This window comes from Eumetopias jubatus, unplaced genomic scaffold (genome assembly GCF_037043125.1).
Source record: "Eumetopias jubatus isolate StellerSeaLion01/CBP00866 unplaced genomic scaffold, mEumJub1_p1.0 scaffold_8, whole genome shotgun sequence".
Classification (NCBI taxonomy): domain Eukaryota; kingdom Metazoa; phylum Chordata; class Mammalia; order Carnivora; family Otariidae; genus Eumetopias; species Eumetopias jubatus.
Genome location: NW_028274814.1, coordinates 84,022,169 through 84,049,464, shown reverse-complemented (window position 1 = coordinate 84,049,464; position 27,296 = coordinate 84,022,169). Strand labels below are relative to the sequence as shown.

At 46.4% G+C, this 27,296-nt stretch overlaps 2 protein-coding genes across 2 annotated transcripts; one reads left to right on the top strand and one right to left on the bottom strand.

Moving 5' to 3' along the window:
* Positions 1 to 2,513: 2,513 nt before the first annotated feature.
* Positions 2,514 to 3,460, top strand: LOC114214929 (olfactory receptor 10P22-like). Its single transcript, XM_028110798.2, is given in 2 exon segments — positions 2,514 to 2,939; positions 2,942 to 3,460. Coding segments are annotated over 2 exon segments (945 nt in total).
* A 14,041-nt stretch (positions 3,461 to 17,501) lies between these two features.
* Positions 17,502 to 18,440, bottom strand: OR10P1 (olfactory receptor family 10 subfamily P member 1). The gene has a single exon (XM_028110752.2). The coding sequence runs from the start codon at positions 18,438 to 18,440 to the stop codon at positions 17,502 to 17,504; it is 939 nt and encodes a 312-aa protein (XP_027966553.2).
* Between the last annotated feature and the right edge of the window lie 8,856 nt (positions 18,441 to 27,296).

The following is a 27,296-nucleotide window of genomic DNA, read 5'->3' as shown; positions in this document are numbered from 1 at the left end:
AATCGAGTCCCGGGATCGAGTCCCGCATCGGGCTCCCTGCTCAGCGGGGAGTCTGCTTCTCCCTCTGACCCTCTCCCTTCTCATGCTCTCTCTCTATCTCATTCTCTCTCTCAAATAAATAAATAAAATCTTAAAAAAAAAGACTCTTGGAGTTTCCTGGAGGAACATCATACTCAGACTGACTGCCTCAAGTATTTGTCAACAGGCTGCAGGTTCTAAGAAGATTTAATTTTATCTACATTTCCTTCTTGTCTTTGTTCTCCACATCATTCCCCCCTGAACAGTTTTGACACTTAATTCTTTAAGGCTGCTGAATGTGGAAGGTCTTCTCTTCTGTAACTTCTTCCTGCTGAATAGGGGTGTAAAGACCTCCCTGCCCATGGGTCAACATTGGTCAGTTGGGGGCCCTTATACATAGCTGTCACCAAAGGCAGAGGCAGCTAATCCAACATATATGAACCTCCTTGAGTGGGAAGGATCATCGGTCAGTTGGAAGTTAACGGCAGTGAAGGAGTCTTGGCACCAGGCAGGGAGCCACCGGAAAAGATAATGAAAGAAGGTTAATATTAAAATGAGAAAGAGAAGCCCCATAAAAACGGCCATTGATAGTTGACCAAAATCTTTCTCTAGTCCAGGAGTTTAATCAATCACTAAAGGAAGGAGAGAGTTCACTTAAAGCACCAATTTGGGTAATTTGAGTGTATCTTTTAGCAATCCTGTTGCATTTTTGTGATATCTGGAGTATACACATTCTGTATACACAGAATTGTGTACACAACATTCTGTAAAAACAGACTTTTAAAAATAAACATTTTTAGGGATGCCTGGGTGGCTCAGTTGGTGAAGCATCTGCCTTTGGCTCAGGTCATGATCCCGGGGTCCTGGGATGCAGCCTGCTTCTCCCTCTCCCTGCTGCTCCCCCTGCTTGTGCGCTCTCTCTCTGACAAATAAAAAAATAAAAATCTTAAAAATAAATAAAAATAAACATTAAAAAAAGATTTTATTTATTTATTTGAAAGAGAGTGCAGAGCGCACGTGTGCGCATGAAGTGGGGGGAAAGGCAGAGGGAGAGGGAGAAGCAGACTCCCCGCTGAGCAAGGAGCAGATTCGGGGCTCAATCCCAGGACCCTGGAATCATGACCTGAGCTGAAGGCAGATGCTTAACCGCCTGAGCCACTCAGGCGCCCCTAAAAATAAACATTAAAAAAAAAGATTTTACTTATTTATTTTAGAGAGAATGAGGGTGAGTGGGGGGCGGGCCGGAGGTGGGGGGAGAGAATCCTCAAGGAGACTCCTGGCTGAGCAGGGAGCCTGAGGCAGGGCTTGAACCCAGGACCTTGAGGTCATGACCTGAGCTGAATCAAGAGTCAGCTTCTTAACCAACTGAGCTACCTAGGTGCCCCAAGTGTTTTGTATTTCTAATGCTTTCCTCAGCAGCTGAGGAGAGCTGGGCCGGTTGGGGAAGTTCTACCAGATGTCAGGCCTGTTGCTATTTCGGCAATTTCTTTTCTTCGAGTATTAGCACTATTTTACAAGAGGATTCTTTCCTGTTTTCCGGGACAGGCAGAAGCCTCGGACCAATTCTGGGAACGGGCCACGGGCTGAGGGCAGCGTTAGGGCTGCAGGCTGAGCAGTTCGGCAGATAGGCTCTGATCAGGGAGCTAGAACACTTGATTTCTGAGCCCAGATTTGTTCAGGCTTTGCAGAGGGACCCTGGATGCCTCCCAACCCCTCTGCGTTGTGGTCTCCCCGTTGTCCTTGGGGTGGGACCCAGACCCCGGGCTTGACCGCAGAGAATTCCGTGGTGATGGGGCAGGAGAAGACTGCTTCCTTCTTCTTGGACCCCAGACAATACTGTCTTCCCCCTCCTTAGCTTCCCCTGCCTACTTTCCCTCCCTAGCCTCTGGGAATCAGGCTCCTGGGGGGCCAGAGCTCCTGGTGATATGCCGCCAGGGAAGGGCATCCTGAGGGCAGCGGGGACTCATCTGTAGGTAAAAGCACCCCCTGCCTTCTCTCTGTAGCCTGTGATCTTGTGTCTTCTCTTTCTTTCTCTTACTCTCACTCCAGCTCTTCTTCGGCCCCACGATGGATCTATTTCTCTTCTACTTTCCTGCCAGCCTTATTTATTCTATCTGCTCACCCACCATTCTGCCCAATTTTGCCCAAGTTTCTCCAAAGGGAGCTGTTCTACCTGTCCCTGCTCTTTGCTCCTAGAACCCAGTACTCGGTGACTAGAACGACCACCCAGGCGTCTTCCAAGTTCCCAGGCTGGACGAAGGTCTGCCTTCTCCCTCCACTCCCCTGGTTTATCTTATTTCTGTTCTGAGGGATTTTCTGGGAGGAAATTGCTAGCAACTCAGGTGCTCACCCATCCTATCCCTGGGAACTGGAATGTTCTTGTAGACTATTTCACGCCTTTCCTGCTGCAGTGGGAGCCTTTGTCTTTGCCCGGCTGCCTTCTGGTGCCACACGAGCCCCCTCTTGGCTCCTTCTTCCAGCCTGGACTTGAGGACATGGGGGCTGGCAATAGCACAGTGATAAGGGAATTTATTATGCTGGGGTTATCTGGTTTTGGTTCCCTTTGGGGCCCTCTGTTTTGGGGAGTCCTTTGCATCTACCTGCTTACCTTGTTGGGCAACTCCCTGACCATCCTCCTCACGCTGGCAGACCCTGCCCTGCACTCCCCCGTGTATTTCTTCCTTCGCCACTTCTCCCTGGTGGAAAGCCTCTGCCCCACAACTCTCGTGCCTAGGATGCTGGCTGACCTCCTTGCCTCCTGCCCCACCATCTCAGCTGCCTGCCACTTCACCCCGTTGTATTTCTCTGCCCTCTCTGGCATCGCTGAATGCTGTTTGCTTACCGCCAGGGCCTGTGTCCACTACACTGCATCTGTAGGCCGGCTGCCTTATACCACCCTGATGAACCGGGGGGGGTGGTGCATGCGAGTATGGTGGGGGCCTCCTACCTCATGGGCCTCTTCACTGGTACCACTCACTCCATCTTCATCTTCACTTTGCCCTTCCGTGGTGCTAACACAATCCACCACTTCCTGTGTGACATCCTGCCTGTGCTGGGACTGGCTAGTGCCAGCACCTTCTGGGGTGAAGTGGGCAATCTTGCCGTCATGGTGGCCTTCACCCCGACCCCCTTCTTCTTACTGATCATAGCCTCCTATGCCTGTATCCTTGCCACCATCCTTGGGGTCGCGACATCCCAGGGGCGTCAAAAAGTCTTCTCTACCTGTTCCTCCCTCCTGTTTGTGGTCATGCTCTTTTTTGGGACTGGGACTGTTGCCTATATGAGACCTTGGGCAGGCTCCTCTCAGGACACGGGCCAGATCCTTGCCTTCTTCTCTGCAGTTGTTGCTCCCGTGTTCAACCCTTTTGTCTATACTCTGAGGGACAAGGAGGTCACAGGCGCAATGAGGCGCCTTGTGAAGAGATACGTTTGGAGCCCTTGATTCCCTCGAGTTCTTGGACATAAAGGCCTGATCCTTGGGTATTTTCAGAGGAGAGAGAAGATAGGACCCTCAGACCCCAGGGGTCAGGCCTGCTCTTTGCACTGTGAATGTGGGATTCCTCGGCCTGCCCAGCTGGAGGGCGCAAGCTGCTGACGTGCTGCTCAGAGCTCTGCCTCTGGAAGCATCCTTTTATGGCCTTGACCTGACTTGTTTGTAGGTGCAGAGCTGCAGAAACATGCACTTGAGGGAAGGCTGAGGAGGGAAGGCGGCTGTGCCCATCTTGTGTGCAGATTGAGCAATTCCTGCTCTGTTCGGAGGCTCAGGGCACCTTCTGGGGCTACGATTCCTGGAGATCTCTCTTTCTTCTTCTCCCGGACTCCTCATTGCAAGCCTTTCTCTCTCATATCAGTTGCCTCTGGTACAGCAAGAGCTCCTTTACTCCAGGCGCAAGGTCCGGGCTGTGTGACTGGGTTGGCAGGGAAGGAACAGGATCTGGCTCAGACACTCAGGGGCCGAGTCTTGCTTGGTGTTCCTTTAGGTCTGGAAGCATCTGTCTAGTACTTTACCCCTGATTTACAATGGCTATCCTGGGATCCCTGAGGTGTTGATATTCTCTACTTAGCTTCCTTCTCACCTGCTGCCTGACTTGCTCTCTATTTTCTCCTCTGGTCCTAAGGTAGAAAGGCACATACAATTTCTCTCCTTTGACCAATCAAAAGGTCTGATCTGACCCCTAGGCTCCCAAGATGATGCTTTTGTTTCTTGTGAACTGTCCCCTATTTCTACTTGGAGGCCACCTTGATTTGCTGGCCAGAGAGACCTGGCACCATTTTACTCTTCTTGGGAAGCCAGTTCTTGTTTGTTCATGAACCCTCCTTCAGCAGTAAGCCATAGGAGGGGCCAGTACAAGTGGGGAAATCACTCTCAAGACACAATAAATGGGGGCCTTTTAAATAGCATTGATTTTCAGTTTACAAAATTAACATTGCTAATTGCAGAGAATTTTGCATTCAGAAGAAAAGAAAATAACTATTACCATTTTGGTGTTAAATGTCCTTGGGAAATTACTGCACTCTGGTTTCCCTCTATATATGTATATAAATATATTTTTAAAAACTAAAAATGGGATTTTATTATTTAAATTGTTCTACAACCTTTATTTTCTACTTTATTAAACTATATTGTAGTACTTTACCATACAGGTAGACTTCTAAAGCATGATTTTAATATCCTTAGAGTATCAATATATGGATATATACTATAATATTAAGCAACTCCAATTATTGGAATTAATCATTTTTGGTATAAATATTGCAGAGATAGAAATCATTGCACTTATATCTTTGTATTCTTATGCCTTTTATGAACACAAACTTCTAGAAATAAAATTGCTGACTAAAAGCATGTACAGTTTTAGAGCTTTTGAAACATATTGCCAAATTGCCTTCCAAAAGAATTTTTATTGTTTTACAGTCCAATTTTCAGGGGAAGGAAGTGGACTAAGGGTCAGGAATATGTTGGTGTTAGATGGCCTGGGGAAAAGAAAGATGGGGAGAGGTGAATATTTAATATTCTTATAGTGCAGAAAGGTTCTGATGAAGAAGACAAGAACCCATTTTCCCTCAGTTGACCAAGGACTGGGTGAGACTGAGGTGGCCCGAGGGGCAACATGAGGCATCACAGTCAGACCCAAGGATGACTTCCTGACAGAGTTGGTGTCTGAACAAGACGAGGGGGGAGAACTTTTCCTCCACTGTTCTGAGCTGGGGATATGACCAGAGGAGGGCATGATGAAATCAGACTGGCTCAGCCCTAGGTGGCTTCATGCTTTTCTCACTTGAGATCGTGACATCAGCTCTGGAGGTGGAGGTCCCCTATTTTCAGGGTTCCTGGATAGAATTGTTAGGAAAATACAGAGTGCTCTGTTAAATTTGGATTTCAGATAAACAACTAACAATTTTTTAATATAAGTATGTCACATAAAATATTTGGTCACAGGGATTTAGCACTGTTCTATCTTTCCAGGGAAAGAAATATTCAGGGGGTGCCTGGCTGGCTCAGTTGGTGGAGTGTGTAACTCTTGATCTTTGGGTTGTGAGTTTGAGCCCCATGTTGGGTGTAGGGATTACTTTTTTTTTAAAAGATTTTTATTTATTTTTTGAGAGAGAGAATGATAGAGAAAGAGCATGAGAGGGAGGAGGGTCAGAGGGAGAGGCAGACTCCCCGCTGAGCAGGGAGCCCGATTGGGGACCCGATCCCGGGACTCCAAGTATCATGACCTGAGCCAAAAGCAGTTGCTTAACCAACTGAGCCACCCAGGTGCCCGGGGGGTAGGGATTACTTAAGAATAAAAAATTTTTTAAAGAAATATTTGGGACATATGTACATTAAACATTATTTATTGTTCATCAGAAAATAAAATTTAACTGGGCATCTTATATTTTCATTTGTTAAATCTGGCAAATCTATACCCAGGTGTTATTCAAGCAGGGCTGGAACTGCAGTTGGAGATGAGGAGTTAAGTAGAAAGCTCTGCTTACCTCCATTCAGGAAGAGGGAAACCTCTTGGGAAATAGAGTAGTTTCCTGTGATGGGAGCTTTGTTTGACCAAAGTTTTACTCTGAGTACTTGTGTGAACATTGGCCCTCCTGTAGTGCATGAGAGGATGTGGAATTCTGAAGATGAAGGATCCCATATATATCCTTGGGAATCAAGGACATTAAAGAGTAGAATGGGGTCTCTTATTTTATTGGTAAGTCTAGTAGTGGAGAGTATGGAGCTGGCTAAGGAAGTTTGACCAGAGGCTAGGTTAGAGATGGCAGTATGGCACAGTGCTTGGATTTGGTGTGAGGCAGGAGCAAGATCAAATCCTGACTGCCATTTATCACCTGTAAGACCTTGGGAGAGTTCTTTTCTTTCTTCTTTCTTCTTTTCTTTCCTTTTCTCTTCTTTTCATTTCTTTTCCTTTCCTTCCCTTTTTTTTAAAAGATTTATTTATTTATGTATTTATTTATTTTTTTTTGAGAGAGAGAGAGAGAGAAAGAGAGAGCCAGGGTGGGGGGGGGGGCAGAGAGAGAGAGGCAGAGAATCTCAAGCAGAATCCTCACAGAGTGTGGAGCCCAATGCAGTGCTCAATCCCATGACCCTGAGGTCATGACTTGAGCCTAAACCAAGAGTCGGATGCTCAACCAATTGAGTCACCCAAATGTCTCAACCTTGAGAGATTTCTTAACATTTTTATGCCTTAATTTTCCTTATCTGTAAAATAATGATTACAATAGTTTCTTTACTTCACAGGATTGTTGTAAAGATTAAATGTAGCTCTCCCCAGTCATTCTTTACTATACAGTCACTTAGCAGGATCTGAAATCAACTTGTTTATTTATTTGTGGTTTCTCTCCCTTCACTAAAATATATGTCCCATAAAGGCAGTGATGCTGCCTGTCTTGTTCACCAGTGTATTCCTAGTGCCTGGCACATAGTGGATAGTCAGTAAATATTTGTCGACTAGATAAATGAATAAATAAATATAAGAGAACTGCTTAGCTCAGTGCATGGCAAATAGTGAAATGTTAACTAATCTATTTTGATTACTACTGTTATTGCGACTAGTATCATTTGTTATTTCTATGATAACTTTCTTTTATTTATTTAAGAGAGAGAGAGAGAGAGCGTGCACAATCGGGGGAAGGGGCAGAGGGAGAGAGAGAAGCAGGCTCCCCACTGAGCAGGGAGCCTGACATGGGGCTTGATCCCAGGGCCCTGGGATCACGACCTGAGCTGAAGGCAGACACTTAACCGACTGAGCCACCCAGGCACCCCTCTATGATGACTTTCATAGAGGTTTTAGATATTGAAAATTGGGGACTTTCTCCATTAAAAAGAATTCCCTAAAGTTGCTGGAAAGTCTAAAATGTGTTATGTTGAAAGAGGTAAGGGAGAAGTGGGGTGTGGGCTTTTGAAGAGAGGGGATTTGGAAATTAGGAGATCCTGATGCAAACTGTGAATGGGGATGAGCCATGGGGGAGGAGGAAAAGGGTAGCAAGTGAGCAACTCTGGGGTGGAGAAAAAAGGACTCTGGTGGTTCACAGAGTTGATAGGAATCCTGGAGAACCAGGCTTAGAAAATGATCAGGAACCAAGAGAAGTTTAGAGACCAGAACTGCAGCTAAGCCATACCACAAGAGTGGTCTGATTAGGAGGTTGTTGGCACTGCCACCACTGGTTATTGGTGACTCCTCTGGCTCTGTGTGGCCCTGCTGACTCTGGTCCCTGGATGAAACTACTGCCATCACGAAAATGAGCTGTAAACTTTCCTCTACTCTTTGCATCATTTGCACTTGATTTAAAGTCTTAAGCACTAGGACTAGCCAAGGTCATAGACTTGTGTCTTGGCTGCTTGAGTGTAGGGAAAGCCAATATTCTGGACTTATTGGCTTCTGTATAGAAGGGTGGAGATCTGGCTCCCACAAAGCTCTTAACCACCAACTCAAAGTAAATGGCAAGCTGTTCTCAGCAGTGGTGGTAACTGGGTTAGCTTGGTAAGGCTAAGCCCCTTCTTGTCAAATTCATGCTTGGCCTCCTTTCTTGCCATTGTGGCCATTTTATTCACAGGCTCGTTATGAATGACCTGGGTGTGATTTGCTGGGGAAGGAGGTAGATGAAACTTTTTTGTCTTCAGGATGTGCTTGGGCCCCATTTGAATTTGACACTTCCACTTATTTTTTTTGAAGTTTTTATTTAAATTCCAGTTAGTTAACATACAGTAACACTTCCACTTATTGATGAAGCGCTATTGGGAATACCTAACTTTAGGCTGGGTGGATCAAATGCCACCCAATCTACAGAGGGTAATATAGTTCAATGGTCAGTTGGTGTCCCCTGGTCAGGTATTCAGTACATATGGTTGCCTGCAAGAACCCCAAGAACAGTTTCAAAAGATGATATTAATTATTTGTCCAAAAGGGCAAGGTTTTGCTCCCGGATCTGTGATTCACCTCTTGGGTTTACCACAGGTTCCACTGTCCTCAAGATTGAGCATCTTAGGGTCTACTGGGTAGTTGAGAGAGCCAGATTGCAGAACTGTAGCCTGGATCAGCTTGAGAACATTTTTTTGCTCTGGCTTTTAAGACATCTGATAAGTGCTGTATGTTGCTTCCAAATCCTATACAGCCACAGGGGTTCTTTTTCAATGAGAAAAGTGAGGCATGTAAGAAGATGTCTTGACATTCCCCCAAAACCTTCACAGAGGTGGCCAGCACCTAAATTTGATCAAGATTTATTTCTCAGTTTCTGGTATGAATGTACATCTGGTATACGTGCCATTTGCTTCTCTCCAGGTGCTGTGAGTGTAGTCTTATCAACATAAGGGGCCATGTGGTGTCCTAAGCGTGGTGAGATGATGAAGGTACCTGTGGATTCCGTGGACAGTGAGCTGGCCAGCTAAGCTGGTGGAACTCTGAGGCAACACAAGAAAGATGAACTTCTGTACCTTCCTGGAGAATGCCTAACAATTCTAGAGGTTTCCCACTTATAAGATAGGGAAAAATGCACTTTCTAAACTCAAAATTTATCATACCCAGTCCAGGCGAGAAGTGGCTTTCTGGCAGTCCGGGCTGTCCTGCTTCTTCTCCATGCCATTCATTCTCTTCTTCTTCCCGTTGCTCTGTTTATTCTCTTCAGCTCCTTGTCTGTTCTCATCTTCCTACTTTCTCCAAATTCACATGATCAGAGGGAGAATTTCAGTGTGGAGAGTTAAAAGTGGGGGCACTAGAGTTGGAAACCCAAATCTGTTACTTCCTAACTGTGTTACTTAGGGAAAGTTCTTCAACATCTCTGTGCCTTGGTTTCCTCCTCTTGTTGAAATTGACATAATAACGGAGTTTACTCAGAGGTTTATTTACTATGAGGCTTAAGTTTTGGGGGCTTTTAACTTGTATGGGCTCCTTATAAGGGCCTGGAAGGAACTCTAGCAATTGTGTGTCTATGGTTATATGTTGTTACGCAGATTGCAAAAGTAATATATTTTAACTGTAATCGGTAGCAATTTCTGTCTCTCTGCATTCTAACTTCCTCTCTGTCACATTTCCCCCGTGGGAGATGGTGTTCAAGCGGCCATGGATATTTTTGGATTTAAGGCAAAGTTGAGTTGGAGATAGATTAAGTTTGAGTTTGGTGGGATGTGTTTATGTAGCTCCCAGTCATTTCTGAGTATGGTAAGGTGATTCCTAGCTGTCCTGATGTAGGAATGGCTTCCAGGAATGTGCCTTTTACCCAGTGTGCCCTATCACTCAGCATTACAGCACAAAGTGAAGCACCAGAGGTTAAATCATGATAAAAATGTATCTGATGGTGCCTGGCACTGAAAATCTGTGGGTAGTAGAGGAGAGACAAGGTTGGAATGTATGGGTTGAGAAGTTGTTCTAGGGGAAAAACCTTCCAATCATCACATGTGTGAAGGTGTAAGCGAGGATTTGATTTTCATCTTTTACATAAAAAAAAAAAGTTCTCTCCTGTTAGAGATGTCCTTGGTAATTCAGGAATAAATAATTATAAACAAACCATTAATTCTTTTCTTTTTAAAATGGGGATGGAGGGGCCCCTGGGTGGCTCAGTCATTGGGCATCTGCCTTCAGCTCGGGTCATGATCCCAGGGTCCTGGGATTGAGCCCCACATCGGGCTTCCTGCTCGGCAGGAAGCCTGCTTCTCCCTCTCCCACTCCCCCTGCTTGTGTTCCTTCTCTCACTGTGTCTCTCTCTGTCAAATAAATAAATAAAATCTTTTAAAAAAAAGAAAACCATTAAAAAAATAAAATGGGGATGGAGTATTTGATTAAACTCAAATACTTCATTTTAACTAAAATTTGAAAAGATGTTTTGGGTGTTTCAATAGAAGAAGCAAGAAATATAGATAGTTGATTTGGATGTGTATGAAGTTACCTGGTTTTGGTTTTTCCCCAACAGATTAATTTATAAAAGAACTGAGAGAAAATCTAGATGAAAAAAATGAAATATAGGGGCACCTGAGTGGCTCAGGTGGTGACTGAGTGGCTCAGTCATTCAGCGTCTGCCTTCCATTCGGGTCATGATCCCAGGGTCCTGGGATCGAGCCCCGCATCGGGCTCCCTGCTCGGAGGGAAGCCTGCTTCTCCCTCTCCCACTCCTTCTGCTTGTGTTCCCTCTTACGCTGTGTCTCTCTCTGTCAAATAAATAAATAAAATCTTTAAAAAAAAGGAAAATGAAATATGACACAGAAGCAATGAAGATAAATGACAAAATCAATGAAACCTATTCTTATATTGAGAAATGAATTGGACTGAAAATTGCAAATTGTATAGAAGCTGTAATTCATCAAGAGGAAGGGATAGATTTTGCGTGAAGTATAGACTCTTGGATTACTCTGACAGATTACCTCTGACAGATAGTATTTCCCAAATATTACTGCAGCAATATTTCCCATCCCACATACACTTCTGCAGGGTGACCTTGGCACTCCCCTAGATTAAGAGGTGGAGTCTCAATCTCCCTACCCTTGAATCTGGGCTGGCCTTAGTGACCCACTTGTAAGCAATGGAAAGTGGTGGAAATGACGCTGTGTGACTTCCAGGGTTAAGTCAGAAGAAGCCTCACAGCTTCTGGCATGGCTCTTTGAATGCTTGTTCTCTGGATGTTTCCTCTTGGGATACTCACTCTTGGAATCCAGCTGCTGTGCTATGAGAAGGCCAAGCCACACATGTGTAGGTGTTCTGGTCAACAAACGCAGTCTTTGCAGGCAACTGACAAGTGAGTGCAGAAACAGTTGGGTGATTCTGCTCCCTGCTGTTCAAGTCACTTCTAGGTCTTGAGTCCCTCAGTTGATGACACAGACATTGTGGAGCCGAGACAAGCCATCCTAGTTGTGCCTTAAATTCCTGACCTGCAGAAATTACGAGCGTAATGAAATGACTGTTGCTTTATGCCACTAGGTTTGGGGTGGTTTGTTATGCAGCCACGGTGACTTGAATACCACCTGGTTAATGAGGAGGAGTGAATCATACAAATGTATTGGAAAGAATTTTAGATTTCTTGCTGATTAGACATCAAATGTTGACCTCAAAGAAGAAAACATAACATTTAATATGTGGCTATAATAATGAGAACTTCAAACTGGCTAACGAGTGAAGCTCATTCAAAGCTATGTAAGATAATTCATTGCACAAGGAAAAACTTGGAATGTTGTGAAAACTTACAGCTAATAGATAAAAGAAACTTGATAGAGGTTTGGCCAAATTTGACAACAATCCTAAAAACGTACATAAAAGTGCCAATAATGAGTTGTGAAGTTGAAAAAAATTTTCTAACCTATCAAAGAACAACAAATTTTAGTCAACCATGCTAGGGGAGAGATCAATCATGTTTCTAATCCCTCTGTGGAAAGTGCATTACAAAATCACTCTCATATGAATATGAAGGCAATGAAAGAGTACACAGCAAAAAATGTAGGAAGAAAAGAATTATAAAGGTGATCAGGTAGTTAATGAACAAAAACATACTATTTTTCTGGATATGACATTTGTGGAATTGACAAGTTCAAAAAAATTTCTAATTTTTATAAATTATTTTTTCATTTTAAATAAACATTTGTACCTAACTTTATTTTAATATTTTTGTTTTATTTTATTAAATAGGGCCATCTCAAATTATATAAGCTTTAGGTCCCACAAAATTGGGATCCATCCCTTTGTTTATCACATAGAGTTTGTATGGGAATTAAATAAGACGATTATGAGTCAAGAGGTTACTATCATGTTACTATAAGGGTACGGTATGTACTCACACAGTATTAGCTGTTATTATTACTATTCATTCTGCCTCAACTGCCTTTCTGTGCTTCCTGCTTAGGCCCCAATTACTTCCTTTATGCCTCAAACTTCTACCAGCTCACTGCACTGTATTTTCCCCTTCTTTTCTTTTTTTTTTTTTTTAAAGATTTTATTTATTTATTCATGAGAGACAGAGAGAGAGAGAGAGGCAGAGGGAGAAGCAGGCTCCCGAGGCGCAGGGAGCCTGATGTGGGACTCGATCCCAGAACCCTGGGATCATGACCTGAGCTGAAGGCAGACGCTTAACCATCTGAGCCACCCAGGTGCCCCTTTCCCCTTCTTTTCAATGGAGAGTGTCCTGGAATTGCCTGGATTCCAGTTACAGCAGTGGAATTTGTAAATGGTAGACATTTGTCTTTTTTTTTTTTTCTTTTTTGTGTCTTTCCAGCATCTTTTAAATACCCCTCTAATGTTTGGGAAGTTTCCTGTCTTATAAGTCCGCTCTCTCCAAAGCAGTAGCCACAAAACTTGCATTCCCAGCTACCTCTGCAGTTAGGGTGCTGGCATGTGACTGTGGTTCTGCTGGTAAGTCATACATTGGTTTGGAGCTGGGCAATGGGGCAGAGGGATGCAGAATTTATGGTCTGGAGAGTGTGTGGAGAAGGCATCTGGCTTTTGTGGGGCAGCTGTGGCAGAGCTCTGATGTCTGGTCCTGAGGGTCATCAGTATGCACTGGGCAGGGTTGGGTGAACTGAGTGCTGGTGTCAGGGGTGTGGACGCTGGAGTGCCCTTGTGGGCTGTTGAGTTTCATCCCTGACGTGTAGCTGAGGACCCTGGCTTTCTGCCTCCCTTGGAGACTGCACGGCTAAGTTGTCTTTGATTAATTCTTCTCTGCTTAAGATGATCAGAGCAGAATCTGTTGTTTGCAGTTGGATGCCCTGATTAAGAAACTAGTTAGTGGTCCCTGGGTCTCTCTCTCTCTCTCTCTCTCTCTCTCTCTTTTTTTTGCCACTGTTATCTATTCTTCACATCACAGCTAGAATGATCTTTTAAAAACTCAAATCCCATCTCGTCACTCAGGATGAGTCCACAAATTCATAAGTGACCCCAACATCCTTCATGCTCTGTCCTGGGTGGGAGTGGGAGCAGCAAAATGAGTTTTCCACAAAATGAGAGGATTTTTTTATTCCCTTCCCAGAAGGGAAGAAGGGTAGAAACATCTCTTGCCTTTCTCTCAAGCCTTCACTCACTTCCTGGGAGGAGGAGAACTTACTGGTGATACTGGAGAAAGCATTTGCCCATGCATGGCCTAAGCCCTCTTTGGCTTGCTTTCTCAGGCTGCCCTGCCTTAGGCTGCACACACTTTTTTTCCCTTCAGGTGGTGACCTTGGGGCTGGGCTTGCTTGGAGTGGCCCATAATTTGTACGGGTTTTCTGCCTGTAACTGGGGGTGGTGGTAACTGTGGCGAGTAGGAAGCTCATTTTGACTTTGGGTTCAAGCCATATTGTCCAATTCAGTAATAAAGCTGATCATCTGCTCCCTCTCTGTTACCAATGTATTTTCTTAGTTGGTAGAGAACCCAAAAGGGAGAGAGGTTAACTGGTTAACTGGACCTCTTCATGCCCCAGCAATTTTGGTCTCCCCTTATCTCTCCCTCCTATTTTGTCACTTCTGTGTTGCTCAATTGTATAGGGTATACTCAATTGTAAAGGATGCCTTGCGGTTTCTAGATTGTACCACGTTCTTTATCACCTATGGGCCTCTGTACATTTTCTTCCCTTTCTTACCTCTTTCCCTGGATAACTTCTTGTTATTCAGACTTCAGTTAAGATAGCCTCTCCTTCCTGAAGCCTTCTCCATCTCTCTCAGACTGGGTTCGAGACCTCTTCTTTGCCCCTCACCACCTGTCTTGCTGCTATCTTTGGTACACATCTCATATAAAATTATAAGATTGTAATTGGCTGTTATCCCCAGTGAGGTTGCATTTTATTCTCCTCTGCCCCAAATTCCTGGCACACACTTGACATGGTAATTTTTTTTTAAATTTTATTTATTTATTTTTAAAAGATTTTATTTATTTATTTGAGAAAGAGACGGAGAGAGCACGACCAGGGGGAGGGGCAGAGGGAGAGGGACAAGCAGACTCCCTGCTGAGTAGGGAGCCCAACGCAATGTGGGGCTCCATCCTAGGACCCCGAGATCATGACCTGAGCTGAAGTCAGACGCTCAACCAACTGAGCCATCCAGATGCCCATTGACCTGGTATTTTCTGAATGAAAAACTTGATCTTCGTAAAGGTGCATCATTGGCACACTGGAGGGCCACTCATATTAGAAGTGTTCTGTAAGAGAACGATTCTCGAAGCGCTTAGTTTCTGCATGCATGGAATCTTGAATAGACAGAGTTCCCCAGCCTGTTGCATCTGGCTATAAACAGCCTTGCCTGGGACTTCTCAGGGGGAAGCCCAAAAGGAGTGGGATTTAGTTATGCAAGTGAGGTTCCTGCAGTTACTGAGAGAAATGAGCCATAGCCATTGCTTGGCCTCAGTAGGCTGAGGGCTGCCCAGGAGGGGCTCTGCGACCTTCATGTCTACTCCAGCAGCCAGCTCCCAAGGGTCCGGCTGCCCACTATGGACAAGAGGCCCATGGAGCTGTCAAGAAGTTGGGCTTTCATGTGCTCAGGGAGTCCAGAGGGCATGCGGCCCAAGGTGTCGCCCTCATGGGCTGGAGGGCAGGGAGTGTAGGGGGCCTTCTGAGAGGTCAGCTGTCCATAGTGGTCCTGAATATCTGTCTTCACACATATCCAATACTTTTGTCTGTTACCTGCTGGCCCCACCTCATGGTGGCTGCTTTAACAGTGCACGTGCGTTCTGCGCATTAGAGCTCCAGTGGTGCTCTACTGAAATACTTCACATGAAAAAGTATGATTGGATATGAAATCCGTTCTCGTTATTACAAAACTTTTCAAAATTATCATTTGTCAGTGAAAGAAAAGGAAGAGCTAGTAAATATAAATATGTACTTGCATGTAATTCAAATTATTGCAAAATTCTGAGTGACTTTGAAAAGGTTTTCCGGTTTTGATCACCCACTTCCGTGAGTAGTTTTCTTTGATGGTGACCATCAGTTATTTATTTATTTATTTTTTTAAGATTTTATTTATTTATTTGACAGAGAGAGAGAGCACGCACAAGTAGGCAGAACAGCAGGCAGAGGGAGAGGAAGAAGCAGGCTCTCCGCTGAGCAGGGAGCCCGATGCGGGGCTCGATCCCAGGACCCTGGGATCATGACCTGAGCCGAAGGCAGGCGCTTAACCGCCTGAGCCACCCAGGCGCCCCAACCATCAGTTATTTTTAAGAAATCAATACTGAAAGACCTTGATCAGGAGGCATTTAGTCATTTTCAAGCCCCAAATCTAATATAAAAATTATGTTTACAGAAACAACCTCAAGTTTCTTATAAAAATATGAATATTTTATTTGGAAGTTTTATGTAAAACCAGTATTTAAAAACTTCCATGTTACTGTATATTTTTTCCTTATAATTAGGTAGTGAAAAGAGAGTGCAAGGAATTTTTTCCCATCAAGCCCTATCTAGATGCTCCCAATTCCCTTCAGTTTACTCTGGTTTGCCACTCAAATATTAACACTTTCTATGTGAGCCATGATGTTAGGAAGGTTGGAAGTACTGCACTGAGCCACTTCTTCCAGGAAGTCTTCCAAAAACACCCTCAAACAGTTACCAATCATCAACCTTCCAATGCAGGTTTGTACATCTTTATAATTACTCTCATTTTGTGTTTCTGCCAGTTTGTTGTCTCTCCACTCCATTCTCCCCATGACCACCCCCAGATTAGGAGCCCCAGGAGAGCAAGGTGTTTTCTGAATATCAGGAATGCCATAGAGCTGTGGGCTCATTGACTCTCTTTGTCTGAGGATGTTCTCTGACCCCCAAGTTCCCTTTAGCTGGTCTTTTTTCTTTTTTAGCTGGTCTTTCTAAACAGGGTCCAGACCATTTTATTCCAAGTACACCAGGGTTAAGGTTTTCCCTCTGATGCCTCCAGCCTCCAAAGTGATTGTATCGGTCAAAATTCTTAACAATGACAGAAACTGCCTGGATGAAGAAACAGAAGAATAATTGATTAACAAAATATAGAGGGATGACAATGCCAGAGGCTAAGCTTCTAGGAGTAACTTCCAAACATGACCTGGTCAGCTGAGGAAAACCCTGGGGCTGCCACCAGGGACCAGATGCCACTTCTATGCCAGAAACTTGCTGTTGCAGCCTTCTTTGCCGTCCCCCAGGAAAGAGTGCTGCTCCTTGCCTCTTGTGGGCACCAGCTATTTAGTCAAGCACAGGTGCACTTATTGGTCGAACTAGGTCCCGTGCCTGGAGGGCTGGGAAGAGATCTCAGCTGCACAGAGGGAGGTTGTTTCTTTGCCCACCAGGCTTCTAAAGAGGAGAGTTCTCCAAATGTTGAAAGAGGGTCAAATGCTAGGTGGCCAAAATGAGTGTTAAATGTTTACTCTCTAGGTCCTCTCCAGGATGGCCCGAGGGCTTCACCCATTCTGAGGTGCTGGTGAAGGAGGCATGGGATCAAGCTGATGGTACACACTGGGAGGGTAACGGGGAATCCAGGGAGATCCTCTTGTCTGGTTGGACATCCTATCACCTGTTAAGGATGATGTCAGAGATCAAGGGTGGAGAAAGGCAGGGAAGAATATTTAAATATTTATTTGGAATATTTCAAAGGGGGAATAACTCTCCTTCTAAAAGGCCCCAGAACATAAGACTGCAGTGTGTTTCTGGGAGAAAACTAGATCAAAGAGCCAGGCAAACTCCTTTATGGGTGCTGGGCAGGTCACTGAGTTGGTGTCAGTTTCATAGACATTTGCCTTCGTGACTGACACAGACTTCTCACTACTGGTCTAGACACAGCAGTCACCTTGCTCAGGGATCCAGAACAATCTAGAAGATGCTCTTCCCCATAGATATTCTTCCTTGTGAGCAGCATTCCTTTCCAGTCTATCTTGTCCTAATAACCCATGCTCTGCTGGGGAGTCTGGAGTGTAGGACGGGAGGGAAGATACCGATTTATCTCTGACAAATTCCAACATTTTCTGCCATGAAGCCTTATTTCTTTGAGGGGCTGCATGGTTTCTGTTCAGCTGGGGTTTAACTCCAGCACCTGAAGGCTGGGAGGAGGAGGAGTCAGTGAGGGAAAAGACATCCTTGAGTCCCTTCAGGGTGAGGAGACCTGCCTCTTCACCATGTGCCACAGGGCACCTGCCACCTCCTTGTTCCGAAGGGTATAGATGATGGGGTTGAGCATGGGTGTGATGACTGTGTAGAAGAGGCTGAGGATGCGGTTCATGGTGACAGAGGAGCCCCCCTGGGGCCGGATGTAGGTGATGCTGGCTGTTCCAAAGAAGAGGAAGACCACGAGCAGGTGGGAGGAGCAGGTGGAGAAGACCTTGCAGCGGCTCTGGGTGGAGGCCATTGCCAAGATGGCCCCCAGGATGCGGGTATAAGAAGCCACAATCAGAGAGAAGGGGACCATGATGAAGACCACGGTGGCTGTCACCACAGAGATTTCACTCTTGTGCTTCCCAGCACTTGCCAGTCTCAGTACTGGCAGGATGTCACAGAGGAAGTGTGGGATGATGGGGTGGCTGGGGAAAGGCAGAGTAAAGACGAGGGACGAATGGGTGGTGGCTGTGATGACACCCAGGAGCCAGGAGACTGCCACCATGGCCATGCAGGCCTGCCAGCTCATGAGGGCGGAATAGTGCAGGGGCCGGCAGATGGCAATGTAGCGGTCATAGGCCATGGCTGTGAGCAGGCAGCACTCTGAAATGCCCAGGACAATGAAGACATACATCTGGGCTACACAGCCCTGGAAGGAGATGGCTTGGGGGTGTGGGGAGGCCAGGTCGGCCAGGGTCCTGGGCACAATATCCGTGGTGTACAGGAGCTCCATCACTGAGAGGTGACGCAGGAAGAAGTACACGGGTGAGTGCAGGGCAGGGCTAGCCTGTGTGAGGAGGATGATTGTAGAGTTACCCAGCAAGGTGACCAGGTAGACCAGAAGCACCGCCCAGAACAGGGGGCCCTGCAGGGCCCTGAGGTCAGAGAATCCTAGAAGGAGAAATTCAGGCAGAGTATGATTTTCCTCAGCCATCACTTCAGGCCAGAACCTACGGCACAACCAAGGAAGAGACATTTATATAGGAACGAGCAGCATTTCTGTAATTTAGTAAAGCACTTTTCACACTGTCCCTCCGGAATCAGCTGAGAGAGTTAGGGTCTCTACTTTATGGATGAGGCCATCTCGGAGGGGCTAAATAATTTGCCTGAAGTAATACCAAGGAAGTTGCAGGCCTGGGACTTGAACCTAGGTTTCTTGGCTCCAAATTCGCTGTGTTTCCCACTGTTCCCGATGTTCTAAGTCTTGCTGCAGGGCCTAATTCCCAGGGCAGAGACCCCAGCCCTGTACTTTGGGTCTTTCTTCGGAGTCGAGATGGAGCAGTGCTACGTTCTAAGTCCCTTTGTATTTCCTGGACTGAAACCCCACCCGGAAAGAGATGATGTAGCACCTGCATCATGGACTCAGCCAGGGACTGTCCTAAGCTGGTATCTGATGATCACCATGGTGGGCTGTGGATTTAGAATGCTATGCAATGGTGGGATTGTGATAATACTGCCCAACTGTATCATGCTTTGGGATTCTATCAAGCCCTTTTCCACAGATTACTGGGTTTTAGCCTGTGTCACGTGAAGGGAGTGGGCCAGGGACTGGCCACACTGTATTTGGGTCCCTCTTATCTGGGTCCCTGTGCTGAGCTACACCAGCTACTCTGTTTTAGCACGCTCTGTTCTCCCATGCATTTCCAGAGTGTGCCCCTGCAGAGAATGTTTCTCTGCATTCTATTAAAATCCTGCTCATCCTTCAGGCTCAACTTAAATTCCACCTCCCCTGTGGCAGCAAGGTCAGAAATGATTACCCATGGCATTTCAAGATTACATGTGTCTGTAAAGGTAATATTTTTCAGCATGGCCAGGGGCTTATCAACAACATCTTTGAGGGGTGCTGGGCAGTGTCTGTGGGCACATCTGCAGTGATGGGGAGCTGACCATCTTCGGAGGTAGCCCCATCTAACTTTGGCTTCCTCTGCTTGTAGGATGGGTCTCTCATTATATTTGTCTTGGTTAAATTCTTAGTCTTTTACAGAATGTGTTACCCCTCTTGCTCCAGACAGCTCTTCCCGCACTTGAAGAAAGCACCTTCCTCTGTGTTCTCCTGAGTCATTAGTTGTGCCTGGGTCCCAGCACTTTTTAGTGCGGTCTCCACTGTAAGATCCTGCAGGACAGTTGGGGAGGTAGTGGGGGGCTGTCTGTTTTAACAGCTACTGGTGCTTCCCAAGTGCCCGGTCCCTGCCAGGCACCATGCCAAAGGGCTTACCATTCTCGAAATCACTGGACTTTCACAATCACACTATGACATAGAAACTTTCTCCATTTTACAGATGAGTAAATGGAAGCCCAGACAGCATTAGTAACTCTCTCGAAGTCACATTATCTAGTAACGGCGGGCATTTGGGCTTAAATCCAGCCCCACCTAACACCAGAGTCTGTGCTTTTAGTCAGTTCTCTACTGTCTTAGAAGCAGTTCAGTCACTGGGACAACTAGCCAGAGATCTTGCACGTGCCAAGTGCTCGGCTGAGTATTATTAGATAAATGAATGAATCCTCCTTATAAAGATGGGGGAACTGATGAACAGAAAGATGAAGTGATCCGCCTAAAATTAGGCAGCCAGTGAGACAAACAGGACACTGGGCCCAAGTCTTGTACAAGTCTGGGTTCCCAACATTGGCAGGGCCTTATCACCCACATTCACCCCACACACGAGATTAGCCTGGGCATCTTCCCTGTTAGACAGGAGAGTCTCACACTTTCTGTCTTTGCTCATAGACCTAACCTTCCTCCCACCCCCACTTTGTCTGCTTATGGTATTTTTTTTTGCCTTACGTCATTTACTCTACAGCTTACACTTAGAGATTACCGTGTGCTGGGCATTGTGCACCATCTCAGGTGCCTTCATAACAGCTCTAGTCTAGTTGTTATTTCACCATTGCAGAGAAGGAACCAGAGCTCTGAGAGTTTAAATTACCAACCCAAATTACAGGATTAGTGAGTTGCAGAATCAGAATAGTAACTTGAGCCTGAGGTTTCAACCATCCTGCCTATGGTATCTCCAGTGAGGCCAGCAGCCTTACCCTACACTCCTGGGAGATAAACTCCATCTAGTGAGTTTGGACAGAAGTAGTGCCCGAGTCCCTTGGTCCTCTTCTCTCCTGTTTATAACCCTTCAGATGCTCACACCACTAATATTAATGTTTGGGATAGATTTTGTTATTCTCAAATTTAGAAAATGTTATCTTTGCAGTTAAAATACTTAAGAAATATTTGGAGTCAAGTCGTCTATGATTTCCCCACTTAAGTTCTTTTCTTTCTTGTATATTACCCTCAAGTCTTTGTCCCACCACAAACCCATTTTACATGCTTGTAATCATAGTGTATATACAGTTTTGTCTTTTTCCTTTCCTTTTTTTTTTCTTAAGTTTTCATTTATTTAAGTAATCTCTGTGCCCAATGTAGTTCTCGAACTCACGACCCCAAGATCAGGAGTTGTGTGCTCTTCTAACTCAGCCAGACAGGTGTCCCTTTTTCCTTTCCTTTTTAATGTTTGCTTGAAGCATTTTGCTGTGAGATCACATAGTATTCTGAGTGATTTTTTTTAAAGATTTTATTTATTTATTTTTGTGAGACAGAGAGAGAGGGAGGAAGGGAGAAAACGAGCGGGCGGGGGGGGGGCAGAGGGAGAAGCAGACTCTCCGCTGAGCAGGGAGCCCAATGGGGACTTGATCCCAGGACCCTGAGATCATGACGTGAGCCAAAAGCAGATGCTTAACCTACTGAGCCACCCAGGCGCCCTTCTGAGTGATCTTATCCAAAGTTCTTTAGTAGTCCGTTGAATTTCTCCACTACCATCTAACCAACACTTCTCATACTCTTGCAACTTAAATTCCTCCATTGGCTGTATTTGTTAATTTAGATAATGATGGGAACAGGATCTTTATGTACATTTCATTTTGTTCCTGTGAACTCATTCCCTTAGGGAAAATTTCTAAGAGTGGTAATTGGCTAAGGGTATGGACATTTTTTATGGGTCTTGCCATGTAATATGTACTTTTGGGTTTCCTTTAACTGAACACAAGTGGCAATGCCAACCTTCCTTCCCCGAGTAAAGCTGGGATTCTTCTTCATCCTGTCCGCCCTCATCAAGCCTCTCCCACCATCCCCACCCATCTTTGCCACACCCTGAGCATCTCTTTACTTCAGTCCTCTAATTACGTTTCACCCCAAGATATCATCTGTGAAGGGAGAGAGATAAGTTTCTCCTTCCTTCCTTCTCCTCTCTCTTCCCTGCTCTCTTCCCAGCTCCAGCTTCCCTGTTTGCCCTCTGCCTCTGATAATTTCCCTCTTAACTTCTCTTATCTCCCGTACACCCTGAGACGCTTGGGACAATCTTCAGAGAGACACTGGCCTTGAGGCCACTCTTCTTCAAAATCTCCCACAGAGGAACAGAGAGAAGGACAGAGAGCCCTTTTGGGTCATAGAGAGGGACTGAGGCTCTCTTTCTCTCTTTTTAAAGATTTTTATTTATTTATTTAACAGAGAGGGAGAGAGCACAGTAGGCAGAGCGGCAGGCAGAGGGAGAGGGAGAAGCAGGCCCTCTGCCGAGCAAGGAGCCTGATGCGAGGCTCGATCCCAGGACTCCGAGATCATGACCTGAGCCGAAGGCAGACGCTTAACCAGCTGAGCCACCCAGGCGCCCCCCCTCTCTCTTTTTTTTAAAGATTTTTTTTTATTTGTCATAGAGAATGAGAGAGAGAGAGAGAGAGAGAGGGAGGGAGAGAGAGCACAAGCAGGGGAAGGGCAGAGGGAGAAGGAGAAGCAGGCCTCCTGCTGAGCAGGGAGCCTGACTTGGGGCTCAATCCCAGGACTCTGAGATCATGACCTGAGCCGAAGGCAGACGCTAACTGAACCACCCAGATGCCCTTCTTCTTCTTCTTTTTTAAAAATTATTTTTAATTGTGGTAAAAAACACATAGCATAAAATTTACCATCTTAACCAATTCTGGGGTGTGGTTTAGTAGTGTTAAGTATATTCACATTGTCATGCAATGAATCTCCAGAACTTTTTCATCTTGCAAAACTAAAACTTTATACCCATCAAACAACTTCCCATTTTCCCCTCCCCGTGACTCTTTTGAAAACTGAACCTCTCACCCTCAACCCCTGCAGTAAGTCTTAGTGACATAGGCAGGTGGATAAATCAATCAGAAAAGTGGTATGTGGATGGAGCCACAGACAACTTGTGGCTAACTGGCTAGATGGACAGAAGGTGAAGGGACAGAGGTGTGGCTGGCTGGCTGCATGACTGGTCAGCCTGGAGAGCCCTGAGTACAAGAGGTAAGTATCTCAAAAGGGGACAGGAATTGATAGCAGCTCTTTAGGGGTCGATTTGTCATCTTGGGGGCAAGGGAGCTGGGATTCTGGAGCCCACTGAAGGATGTGGGAAATAGGGGGAGGACTGCCTTTATTGAGTTAGGGAGGTCTTGGGGAGCATAGCCAGACAACTTTGTTTTTTTGGCCTGAAACATTAATAATGGGAGTTGCACATGGGTGTGTGTGTGTGTGTATTAGGGAGTATATGGGGCAGCAAAGGAAGATGTGAGCAGCTCTATCTGTGGGGTCTGAGATGGGGACCATTAACAGGAACCTAAGAAAAAATGTGCTCAGTTCTCATCAGGCGTTGACCCTAGACAGTATGGAGCCTACGAATGCCCACCTGATTTACATACCACTTGCCATCCCACAGACCTGCACATCCTCGCTGCCCACTGCCTCACTTCCATCTCGTCGCCGTACACACCTCATCACACATTCAGAGGTTTGCATAGTCTGAGTATATACACACTTACCCTGCTGTATTATATGCAGTTTTATCTGGGAGAAATTGTCCAGCCGGCCCGGTGGCACCTGAATCACACCTCTGCTAATGCAATGGAAACTTCAGCTGGATTCTTTTCTCCCATGCCCAGGGACAGGTGTTGGCTCCCAGCTCACAGAGAGAGGTTCTAAGGCCCTCTGTTCCTCTTCCCTTTCTACCTTGGCAGGGTCTAGCCTTGTTAGGGAAGGACAAAGCCTGCCCAGCACCGTGTGGGGGCACTTACCTGGGGGAGATGGAAAAGGCCACCCAGGCAGGGTAGGGGCTGCCGGGTGCCAGGCTTGGGTTCTGGTCCTCCCCCCGCTCTTGGAAGTCTTAACCTCTGTGGTGCCCACAGTTATTCTCCCTAGGAGGCCTAGGGAGAGGGGGCCCTGACTCTTGGCGTTTCCCTAGGTGACTCTGAGCTGAGGTACTATCATGGGCCAGGTGATTCTGCCTGGGTCCCCAGTGCCTACTGTATCGTCTCATGTCCCTTGATCTCATTTCTCTTGGCCAACCTGTGTCCTTTCCCTTTCCTCACACCTTCCTCTCCCTTAAATCCTCCAGTAACTCAATAACTTCTGTTTAGGTAGAATAAACTGCAGACTCCTCCCCTTGATTTATAAGACCCTAATGATTTGGTCCCTGTGTATTAAGCATGTCTTTTTATTCTGATGTTTTGACACCTGGAGCCTTACTGATCCCGGCTAGACTGCCCCTCCCAAGATCAGCTAATTCCTAGAGATAACAAATGACTCACCTATAAGCATGCCTTTCATATGCAACCAACAATCCAGAGTCTGTACCCTCTGCCAAATGTTCCTGGGACCTAATCATCCCAGGGTCGGGTACCAGACAACCAGAGACAGCCCCTAAACCTAGAACTGGCTGAAATTATCCAAACTAGCTAAATCGAAACTTGCCTAGTCTGCTTGCCCTGCCCTGCCTATTCTTTCCCCAGAAAATCACAATGCAGGCTCTTGTCCATATGACGTCTCACTCCCTCTGCCTCCTGATCTATCCCGGTGCCTCTTCCTGTGGCTGGGTATGGTGCAGCACGCCCCTCCTCTTGGGAACTGTGAGTAACAAACAGTCTCTTCAATGGGTATTGTCTTCTGATCTGTTGCCCTCATCCTGTTGGAAAAATAATGATGAAACCTACATTTTACAACACCCTGCTCTTGTTTTCCCTCCACTATGCTCCCGCCACATTAGCCTTTGTTCTCTTCCTTAAACCTACTTGCTGTTCCCTCTGTCCAGAGGCTTTGCCCTACATCTTCCACAGGTGCCTTCTCATTATTCAAGTTTCGGCTCAAATTTCATCTCTTTAGAAAGACTTTTCCAAACTGCCCTAGAGACTGTAGCACCATACCCCGATCGTCCTACTTTACATTCTTTACGGCATGCATCCTTGGCGGAACTGTAAAATTTGTTGTTTTTGTTTGTTTGGGTGTTTAGTGTATGTCTGCCCCAGCGGGAAGTATGATCTGCACAGGCAGGGACTTTGTTTCATTCATAGCGGTTGCTTCAGAGCTTGGACGAGGAGCGGGTTAGTAGCTTTGTGGAGATGCTTTGACAGGTGTTACTGATGACTCATTCACAACATGACTTTCTGTCTCCTCCAGTCTAGAGAGCTAAAGATGACAGTCCTCAAACTCCCTTACAGCTCTTGTTTATCTGAGAATTTCTTAGTTTCAGTTTCAATTTTTAAAAAAATTTGAGTGTAGCTGACACACAGTGTTACATTAGCTTCAGGTGTACGACATAGTGATTGAACACCTGTGTTATGCTGTGCTCCCCGCAAGCTCACCACACAGCGCTATTACAGTACCATGCACTGTATTCCCCGCATGGTACCTTTCATCCCTGTGACTTATTCATTCCATAACAGGAAGTCTGTCCCCCCCACTCCCCTTCACCTATTTGTTGCCCATATCGTCAATGCTGCCCTTCCTGGCCAACATGTACGCTATGCACCAACAGGGCAAGTTTCTAAGGCTGCCACTCTCCCTCTCCTCAAGGCCAGCTAGGCACATTCGCTTTTCCACTGGTCCTGTTGTGTAGCCACTGTCCTTGTCCGTCCTCCAGACGTCTGGAGGACGGTGTAGCACCCACAGAAGCCTTACTAACTTCACTCAGCGAGCCTTAAATGATAGCCAGCAAAACATGTCTTTACTGAACACTGGAATGTCTCTAATGAGAAAAGCTGTGCTCCAAAATAGAATGGCCTTGGACATTATTATTGCCTCGAAAAGAGGCACCTGTGCCGTTATCCAAACCGAATGTGTGTGTTCATGAGTCTGCTGATGTACCATCTTTACTAAAATCTCATGAGGACACAAGTGAATGCCCTAAGTGATCCAACCCCCCACCTAAGGGACTTAATAAATCAGTGGTTCAGATTATGGGACTCTCGGTGGGGAAAAAACGGTCCCTTATTTTGGGAATCATTCTGTGAATCTTGGGTTTTTTCTTGCATGTACCTGTATTGCTGCTGTGGCACCTGTCTCCAACGCAACGCGGCACCTCCATGCCAGGAAAACCCTTTGCTGCCTGCTCAGGGCGTATTGCCGAAGAGGGAGAGGGGGGCGTGCAAGATTGTGAGCTGGTCACCAGGCGTTCAGGGCAGGAGGAGGTCACCGGGAGGATGTGACCGCTGGTTGACCCCAGAGCTGCACCTGCGCAACGGGGGGCTCCTTAGCCCCTCTCCCGTCCTTTGAATGTGCGGTCCTCCCACGGTGGGAGCCATTTTCAAGCACGTAAAGTTGAGGGGATAAGGTGTTGTGGAGACCTTCCGGATGGTGTACGTTACTGAACCGGTTAAGTCCTCCGCACCAACTTTTACGATTGCGGTGGGCAGGTGCCGAGATCCACGCGTCTAGCGGCCGCTCCAGACGAGCCTGCGGGGTAAGTTCGCTCGCTTGTGGAACCTGCAGCCTGCCAATCTGGAGTGGCTGCCTCTTCCTTCGGTTTCTCTTTGTTCTCCATGGGCCGGGCCCCGTTTATGAACCGCCAGCTCGGAGGTCCCTCCGCTGGGCCAGGAGACGAGCCTCCCAGGTTCTGGGCGTGGGCACCCTGGGAGGATTTTGTGTGATGCTCGCCGGTGTGCACCGGTTCCCCTGGGCCTAACGGCAGAGAAACTGGTTCTCTGCTGCCGAGGTGGCCTTCCTGCCTCATTCACAGAGCAGCGCCCTAGAGAGGGGTTTGTAGTAAGGCTCTTTGTGTATCTGAAAACTAGGCTGACAAGTCCAGAAGAGATTGCCGGATAGAGGGGCTCATAAAGGCATGGATAACTGGCCACATGGGCAGAGGACGGGTAGGTGGAGGTGTGGCTGGCTGGATTACTGGGTGGCCAGGGGACCTGAGAAGGCAGGAGGTGACACTCTTGGAGGAGTGATGAAGTAGAAAGAGGTTCCTAAGGATAGGTTGGCCCCACGGAGGCAGAGGACCTCTGGCTTGATGTCAACGGGAAGCCGTCTGGAATTTGGAACAAGAAAAGACAACCTTAACTTGGGACCTGAGAAAGAATGTCTAAGATTACCATTTGTCACTGGCTCTGGAAACGGAGCCTGTAGTGTGTAGTGTCTGTGCCGGGAGGGAGATGTGGTCGGACAGCGGGTGTAGACGTGTCCTGTGCAGCTGGAGTGTGATGGGCCTGTGGGTGTCCACGATGTATCTGGGGTATGGTATGTGGAAGAGACTGTCTACAGATTCCCCTCTGGACTGTGTTTTCTTCAGCCTGATGCACAGCTTCCATGTGGGGGTGGCCGGGAATGCCTTTCACTCTCTTTCGAATTAGAGCTCCTGCTTCCTGGATCCAAGGTCTTTTTCTTTCCTAGTTTGGGTGGAGTACATTCTCCAGTAGCTCCAGATGCTGTTGGGCGGTGCATCGGAAATACAGTTTTTGGGACTTTGCACATCTGAACATTCTTTATTCTAACTTTGTGCTTGTTTGAGAATTGGCTGGGTATAGTAGTCTGGGT